The 9020-nt window shown below is 35.6% G+C and overlaps 1 protein-coding gene across 2 annotated transcripts; it reads left to right on the top strand.

The window, feature by feature from the left end:
• The first annotated feature begins 825 nt into the window (after window positions 1-825).
• On the top strand, window positions 826-4259 carry LOC110749453 (protein NRT1/ PTR FAMILY 7.3-like). Of its 2 annotated transcripts, XM_088249475.1 has the most exons (6): window positions 826-1134; window positions 1893-2031; window positions 2200-2417; window positions 2532-3094; window positions 3282-3390; window positions 3484-4259. In XM_088249475.1, the coding sequence occupies exons 1-6, from the start codon at window positions 1078-1080 to the stop codon at window positions 4123-4125; spliced, it is 1728 nt and encodes a 575-aa protein (XP_088105601.1). In that variant the 5' UTR covers window positions 826-1077; the 3' UTR covers window positions 4126-4259. The 2 variants fall into 2 exon arrangements, with proteins under 2 accessions (XP_088105601.1, XP_021805262.1); XM_021949570.2 differs by having other exon boundaries at window positions 3282-4259.
• The last annotated feature ends 4761 nt before the right edge of the window (window positions 4260-9020 follow it).

Raw genomic sequence — 9020 nt, 5'->3', positions numbered from 1 at the left:
CAGTTGGGCCAAATTCCTTTGGTTTTTCATCTTTCAAATTGGGCTCATCTCAAGTTTGTGTTAAGCCAATGAAATCCAACAGTCAGCCCTCAAATCTATATATGAGAGACTTGCTTCTTGACAGTAGTTTTTGTTGCAATTTGTTTATAGAAATACTTCTATTTCCAATCTCCACCAAAAGAGGTCATTCAAATTTCATGAACGACATTTATTGAATAATAAACAAAATATACATGAATTTTGAATAGGAAACAGAAAGATTATGAATGAAAGGAAGTAGTTAAGTGAAGTCTTGTTGTAGATTATCTATTGATTCTAGTATTTTTCGCCCATCCTTTACATTTTGTTTTTCTTAATTTTTGGTTTGCCCTTAACTTTTATGATTGCCTCCTTCGAAAATTCATAAATTGAAAAAAACAAAACAAAACAAAACAAAAGTTCAGAATCGTGATTGCCTAACTTTTTTTTTTTTTTACAAATGTTGATTGGTGCTTAGTAAGGGGGTTTGTAACTCAAATGGTTAAGAGCAACTACCCATACATCCGAGGTCCTGTAAAAGAAAGAGAAAAAAATGAAGAGAGAGCTTATCCTTATTATATAAACTTTTTTTTTCTCTAGTGTCAATGCAAATAAGAATATAAGTATAACTTTTGTATTAGATAATAATTTATATAAGATAGTAATAAGTATAGGGAGATATTATTGGATAAATAAGTAGAGTGAATAACTGAGTAATGAGAGGTTTTTTAGTGCAAAAGTAAAGCTCCCCAATGTGCTATAAATATGACAAAAGACATTGAATCCTTGCAGAAAAACTATGACGTCTGTAGTCAAAATGGGGTGTTAAAATGCCATGCTTCTGTTTTGACTTAATCTGAAGTCCCTACTGCATGTCTTCATGTGGACTATGTTCTCAGGACACATGTCGTTCTCTTAGATTATCAGAGCAATCTTTTGTGCTCAAGTTTGTAGATTTTCTGTAAGTAAATGTGTCCTTTGTCATCTTAAATTAACCCACCATTCACCAACCAACATCTGTTATCACAGAAAGTGTGTTGGAGAGGCTTAGAGCTAGCTATGGCTCCAGAATCAGAACCTTCTGCAACTTCAGCACTTAGTGATAATAACTTCAAGGTATCTTCTAACTCAGAGCAATGATATGGTTTATGAAATTATAATGCTTAGCCAGTTTACTTTTCTTCTCTTTTCTGTATAGATTTCCATATATATATATATATATATATATATATGTATGTCATCTCTTTGCCCAGTTATATAATTCGAGAACATGGTTCTAATCCTTCGCAATTTTTCTTATTTTTCTGTAGTTTAGTTTCCATGTTGTTTCATATCCATCATTCCTTGCTCCTAGCTATTAACATTTAAAACTTCTTCTCTGTACATTGCATTTGCAGACACAATCTGTCATCCCTTGCCTTATTTAATTTTCTTTTTGCGGTTGCATAAAGCTAATTAATAATAGTATTAGAAGTGCAAATCTTCACAACTAAGCAAATATTGGAAATTTCATTTATGATCTTGATGCTACAATATATCCTATTTGCCACAGCTGTAGACAGCACTGAATTCCCATAGTTTGAAAGCAAATTGTGATTACTTAATCTGATTTTGAATTTGATATGATAACTGAAAGAAGTCTGGAGCACCTAGGGAGGCCTCTGGGAACAAATGTCCTATTTCCATTCCATAGCACAGGCACACTCATAATCTATGTTATGTTTTTCCAAGATTTTCTTGGTGGAAATAACAACATCAAATGTTCATCTTTGTCACAGTGTTTCGTATATATGGATGATTAACACTTAGAATTTTATATTCTATATAAGGCCTGGCTGGATATGTTTAATATGTCGATAATTTTCATTTGGAAGGTGTTTGAGGTCGATCAATTGGAAGGTGGCGAGAAGAGACTTTTGAATGCATGCACAAGAGATGGCTCAGTTGATTGGTATGGAAAACCAGCCGTAAAAGGGAGCACTGGTGGGTGGAGATGTGGAATGTTGCTATTAGGTATGTGTTCTTATAGTTCACACATCATCATTGATGTTATTAATGATAATTCCTATCATTTCTGGTTTTGGTATTGTTCTAATAGGTATCCTTTAGTATCAGAAACACAAAAATGTTAATATCTATTTCTAAATATACTGGCACTTTTTTTTTCTTTTACTGTGACAGTTAATCAAGGACTAGTTTCACTGGCATTTGCTGGAGTTGAAGTAAATATGGTTCTTTTCGCCAAATCAGTACTGAGGCAGACCAATGCAGAGGCAGCAAACACATTCAGCAGATGGATGGGAACGTTCTATTTCTGCTCTCTAATTGGTGCTCTTCTTAGTGACTCCTACTTGGGAAGATACCTTACTTGCGTCACATTTCAAATTGTCCACATCATTGTAAGTTTGCCTTCCAACGTTCACGACCGTCTCCCCCTTATGGCATGTCAGCCATATGAATGCTCACTCTTCTCCAAAATTTTGTATAATCTTAACCTCTTTTGCTTTTTGCAGGGGTTGATAGCATTATCCTTGTCAACCAACTTATTTCTGCTCAGACCTCCTGGTTGTGGTGAAATAGGCCAGTTATGTGAGCCTCATAGACCAATGGAAGTTGCTATGTTCTACATATCAATTTATCTTATTGCTCTAGGAAATGGAGCACCAGAACCCGCATTGGCTGCCTTTGGTGCAGACCAATTTGATGAGGAAGATTCAGAAGAAAGGCAAGCCAAGACTTCATTCTACAGCTATTTTTATGTGGCATTAAATCTTGGATGCTTGGTTGCCGAGACAGTATTGGTTTACATGGAGAGCATGGGGCATTGGGTGCCGGCCTTTTGGATATGTACTGGTTCTTCTGTTGTTGGGTCTGTATTGTTTTTATGTGGTAGTTTTAGGTACAGACACTTCAAGGCTTCTGGAAATCCCATTTCTAGGTTCTCCCAAGTGATAGTGGCTTCCATGAGGAAGATAAATCATGAGCTGCCCTCAAATGGAGGAGGACTTTATGACACCATTGGAAGGGAGGGTGAAACAAATGGTTCGAGAAGAATCCTTCACACGAAAGGCTTCAAGTAAGCATTTTCAATTAAATGGCTTTTCTATGAAACTAATTATAATTCAATTACTTTTTATTGAAAATTATAAGACCAGTGTCCTGTAAAGGAAATTTCATGACAGAATTGGCCCCTGCATTAGTCACACTCAGAGGTTTCTAATGAGTATCATTCTGTAATTCTTTGATCATCTTTCGATGTACAGGTTTCTTGATCGAGCGGCCTTTATTACCCGTGATGATATCTCGCTGATGTCAAACCAAGGACAAACTCCAAATCCATGGCATCTTTGCACTGTGACACAGGTTGAAGAGGTGAAATGCATACTGAGACTATTGCCAGTATGGCTTTGCACCGTCCTCTCCTCTGTGGTGTTCATTCAAGTGCTTTCTCTTTTTGTCGAGCAGGGAGCCGCCATGGATAGGAGGGTCTCAAACTTTCATATACCTCCAGCCAGCATGACTGCATTTGACATTGTTAGCACCTCCCTCTTCATCATATTATATGACAAACTCATTGTTCCTTTGTACACCAAGGTAACAAAAAGAGAACCGAAGCCTCCAAGCGCGCTACGAAGAATTGGAATTGGCCTTGCAATTGGAATTGTAGGATTGATAATTGCTGGCTTTGTTGAGAGAAAGAGACTAAAATATGCTAGCAACAGCGGAGAAGAGACGAGTTCTTTGAGTATCTTCTGGCAGACTCCACAGTATGTGCTTGTGGGAGTGTCTGAGGCATTTGTATATGTTTCACAAATGGAGTTTTATTCTTCACAAACACCAGATGGACTGAAGAGCTTGGGGATAGCTTTGTGGATGACTTCATCAGCAATGGGTAGTTATGTTGCAAGCATGATTTTAACGGTGGTGATGGAGATCACGACGAAGAATGGACAGCCCGGTTGGGTTCCTCCGAATCTGAATGATGGTCATTTGGATAGGTTTTTCTTCCTGTCAGCTGGTTTGACTGCACTCAACTTGGCATTGTATATTTTATGTGCCAAGCGATATAAGTCTATATCATTGGAGAAAAGAGAAAGTGTAAACTGATCACTAGCCTTATAGTACTTGCTGAGAACATGTTTAGTAAAAGTTGTGTTTGTACCATATTTGGAAAATGGACCAAAAATGGTCTATCTCTAAAAAAAAATATTGAAGCCCAGGCACAATATCTTTCATTTTCTTTTCTTTGGAAAAGACAAAAGGAACTCTTTTAATAATGGGGCGACAAATGGATAAAAATTAATAGAAGCCCATAGCACCAAGAAGCCCAAAACTTTGAGCCATACTAAAGTTAAAAAAATTGGTAACCGTTACACATAGACCCATGTGAGGGTCTGGAGAAGGATTGTCACCATTAATGGCGACTTGACCACCTTCTCGCCCAAAAAGAAGGGGAAGCTGGATAAAAGCCATTAGGACCGGAAGGAGCCAATTGCCAACTGGATTTCCAAAAGCAGAGAACTCAAGTCAGAGAAACACCCCGTATAACGAACGGTTTTGTCAGAGACATTCCATCCTTTCACCTATGAACCAGTCCAAATCAACAGATCAACAGCTGACTTTGGATAGCAGCCAAATACCCTCTTTCATCTTTCATCATTGAGCTTTCTTGCTTATAAATATAGAGCCTCCGCAACAGAAGAAGGGGACTCTCTCTCCAAAACTAGACGCAACGTCTTGAAACCACTTGAAAAACTCAAGACCTTTTGAAACAAACCTGCTTGATATTCAGATAACCAATTGACAACTCCCGCGTTCATCTTTTGTTGCTCTGCCATCCTTATGGTATGATTTCTTTTAAATAATTAGTTTAAATTCATGTATTGCTCAAACTGGATAGAGAAATCTCCAGTCTTTCTTACATTGTAATCGATATTCTAAATTAGTTAAACGGATAAATTTATAACTCATGCCTTTCTTTATTATCAAGTTAAAATCGAATAAAGAAATCTTGGAATTTATCTTGACTATTTCTTTAAATATCTGCTATTTAACTGCTTATATATATGTACACTAGTTTAATTTCCCGTTTTCATATTGCTTAAATATGCCAGTTCGGACCTAAAACAGAGGTCTAGGCCCGCAAGAGGACTTCGTTAGTCCGAAAGTAAAGGTTAATTCAGGCCTAAACTATATGATTGGGCCCGAATCAACCAAAATCTTGGGCCAATCTAAGGGCTCATTGGATTTAAGTTAGGTTTCTAAACCCAAATAGGGTAACATTGACCACAACTCTGTTTTCTCCCTTGTTTGATTAGGTATTGCTCATATCTATCAAACTGACATGCACAAATGAAAGAATATTGAAGTCCTCTTAATTGAGGCATAGAAAAGAACTTATCCAGGCCAATACCCCCCCTTAGAGCAATATGGCTTGAGTAGAAGTTCAGAATAAGCGCAAATACAACAAATCGACATCCTACACCACCTATACCAGGTCTATTGGGCTGGTCTCATACCCAATAGTGGCACACCTAAGCAACGCACGACCAGGATAGAAGAAACGGGCCGATAGTGCCCAGCCCGAGCTGGCCCATTCTTGTCAACCTGATCCAACTTTCAATTTTGTTCAGAAGTTGAAAGAAACCTCTTCGCGAGCCAGAAATCCAATCGGGACATTGGTGTTGATCCAACGACCTCCTCACTCTATAGAGCAACTTGACCCAAGAGCAAACCACAAAAAGAGTTTCGGCAGGAAACGGGACCAACAAGTTGTAAAGGAACAATCTCAAAGTTGGAGAATATAGTGAACTTGGTACCCAAATTGAAAATAAAACATGCAAAACTTCAATGACTAATGCATGAGGAGCAAGAAACAATATAAGAAAAGCAAACAGAGAGGCTAAGGTAAAACACAAAAACAATATATAAGAGAAGCAAACAGAGAGACTAATTACGGTAAAAATTAGGCAAATCTATCTAACAGAGAAGCAAAAAACAATATAAGAGAGCCAGACAACAATAATCCCCCCACTGCTGTTAAGCGAATGTGATATCAAAGGTGGTTTTTGAAATAGAACATAAAATCAGCCAATATTTTTGGGTTCATGGTAGATTTTATTGGCTCTCTTCTTCAAAGTTAGTATTATATCATATTGCATGTTTTATTTTTTTCAGCATGGCAGGAGTATAAATCGTATACCTTTGATGCCTATGATTTATTTATTTACATCTTTTATCATAAAAATGGGTATTCAAACATTTTTTATTTTGATACAATATTCAAAACCATGAAAGGGTTTTTGTATTTATTGTTCCAGAAGATGGCGCGGAAGTCTTTTTTTTTTTTTGTGGTCAAGCGTGGAAGTCCATATAACGGAAGAGCATTCCATATTTTATAGTTTTCAGACTTTATCCTTGCCCATGGTCTTAGGCAGGTTAATTCCCAATGCACAATTTTCTTATTTTAGTCCCATCACTGCAAGAACTTGCCGTCCTCTTAAGTTGTACTATGCCTCATTGGGATCCCAGGGGCGGACCCAATTAATGCCAAGTGTGGGCAGTGCCCACACTTACCCAAAAACTTCAGCCATATAATCCCATTTAAATTAATTATTTTTAATTATTTTTAGGTCCTTCTCAAGTAAAGCCGCCACATAGCCCATTCAATACATACACTTTAAGCCCAAAGCTTATATTCAAAAAGAAAAACCCTAAACCCTATGTTAAAAAAGAAGAATAGAGATCCCACCAAATTCACTCATTCTATAATTTTGTGTAGAACTCAACCGCCAAACTCATTATTTGACAAAAGTCTGCAGCCCAACAAATCAAACTCGCTACTTCAATTGATTTTACAGGTTAGTATTTAGTTGTTTTTTACAAACTAATTTCATTATATTCTTATTTATATGCTTGAGTCCAAATGATTCATTTTCTTCTTTTGATAAGCAAAAGCTCATTCGGCTTGCTCAACTTTACCCGAATGATTTTTCGTCACAAGAACTTGAGGTACTTAAAGATCAACTTCAAACTTATATTGATGATATGCATTCCAACACCAATTTTTCAGAATTACAAGGTATTGCTGCTCTTGCAAAAAAACTAGTTGAGACAAAAAAGGATAAGGCATATCCACTAGTTTATCTTCTCATAAAATTGGCGTTAACACTTCCAGTTGCAACAGCTTCAGTAGAAAGGGCATTCTCTGCTATGAACATCGTGAAGAACAGAATGCGTAATCGAATCACTAGTAAAAAAAACCCCTTGCGCGACCAAACTTTGCGCGACCAAACACAATTCGTCACTCAAAGTGACTTTGCGCGACGAAAATTAAAATCGTCGCACAAAATCACTTTGCGCGACAAATCTTTGCGCGACGACAAAGCATCGTCGCTAAAAGTAACTTTGCGCGACGAAACACCAAAATTCGGTGCACAAAGTCTTGCGCGACGAAGTGTGGTTCGTCTCGCAAAGTCTTTACAAAAATAAATAAAATAAAAAATTATTTTTTAAAATTTTTGGATGACTTTGCGCGACGAAATAATAATCTTCGTCTCGCAAAGTCTTTACAAAAATAAATAAAATAAAAAATTATTTAAAAAAAAATTTTGGATGACTTTGCGCGACGAAATAATGATCTTCGTCTCGCAAAGTCTTTACAAAAATAAATAAAATAAAAAAATTATTTTGTTAGAAAAATATATTATTGTAGTTCGGATTGGGATTTTGTTAGAAAATATATATTTTAAATTGACGATCGAATTGGTTCATTGTATTCATATAGGGTCAAGGAGTGTAGCTGTAAAAAATCATCAAAATCGAAATTGAAATAACCGTTAAATCGTGACTTTTCGTTTATAACCGTCAAAAAGTTTTGTCCCATTACGTGATCTCTGAATGTTTATTTTTTCCTATTTTTAGGGTATACGATCTCAAAGTATAAACAAACAAGTTTGACGGTTGGATCGTTGAAACTAGTTTCATAGAATACATATGCCATCAAAACAATATATTCACTAACAATTAAGAGTTTATTTATACTTTCATTAAATATAACATAAGATTTTGTGGTATCCACTAGTGTAAATATTTTAAATTGACGATCAAATGGAGTAATTGTATTCATATAGGGTCAAGGAGTGTAGCTGTAAAAAATCATCAAAATCAGAGTTGAAATAATCGTTAAATCGTGATTTTTCATTTATAACCGTCGAAAAGTTTTGTCATATTACTTAATCTCTGAATGTTTATTTTTTCCGATTTTTGGCGTATATGATCTCGAAGTGTAAACAAACAAGTTTGACGGTTGGATCATTGAAACTAGTTTCGTAGAATGCATATGCCATCAAAACAATATATTCACTAACAATTAAGAGTTTATTTATACTTTTATTAAATATAACATAAGATTTTGTGGTATCCACTAGTGTAAATATTTTAAATTGATGATCGAATGCAGTCATTGTATTCATATAGGGTCAAGGAGTGTAGCTGTAAAAAATCATCAAAATCAGAGTTGAAATAATCGTTAAATCTTGATTTTTCATTTATAACCGTCAAAATGTTTTGTCCCATTACTTGATCTCTGATTTTTTTTTTTCCTGATTTATGGCGTATATGATCTCGATGTGTAAACAAATAAGTTTGATGGTTGGATCGTTGAAACTAGTTTCGTAGAATGTGTATGCCATCAAAACAATATATTCACTAACAATTAAGAGTTTATTTATACTTTCATTAAATATAACATAAGATTTTGTGGTATCCACTAGTGTAAATAATTTCAATTGATGATCGAATGCAGTCATTGTATTCATATAGGGTCAAGGAGTGTAGCTGTAAAAAATCATCAAAATTAGAGTTGAAATAACCGTTAAATCTTGATTTTTCTTTTATAACCGTCGAAATGTTTTGTCCCATTACTTGATCTCTTAATGTTTATTTTTTCTGAATTTTGGCGTATATGATCTCGAAGTATAAACAAACAAGTTTGACGGTTG

This window comes from Prunus avium, chromosome 2 (genome assembly GCF_965620075.1).
Source record: "Prunus avium chromosome 2, drPruAviu1.hap1.1, whole genome shotgun sequence".
NCBI classification, from domain to species: domain Eukaryota; kingdom Viridiplantae; phylum Streptophyta; class Magnoliopsida; order Rosales; family Rosaceae; genus Prunus; species Prunus avium.
This window is presented reverse-complemented; position numbering and strand designations above follow the sequence as displayed.

Excerpts from the sequence above, each read along its gene's own strand:
- LOC110749453 (XM_021949570.2), top strand. The coding sequence starts at position 1,078 with ATGGCTCCAGAATCAGAACCTTCTGCAACTTCAGCACTTAGTGATAAT. Across the intron at positions 2,032-2,199 it reads ATGTGGAATGTTGCTATTAG|TTAATCAAGGACTAGTTTCA; the intron begins GTATGTGTTCTT and ends TTACTGTGACAG. Across the intron at positions 2,418-2,531 it reads TTCAAATTGTCCACATCATT|GGGTTGATAGCATTATCCTT; the intron begins GTAAGTTTGCCT and ends TGCTTTTTGCAG.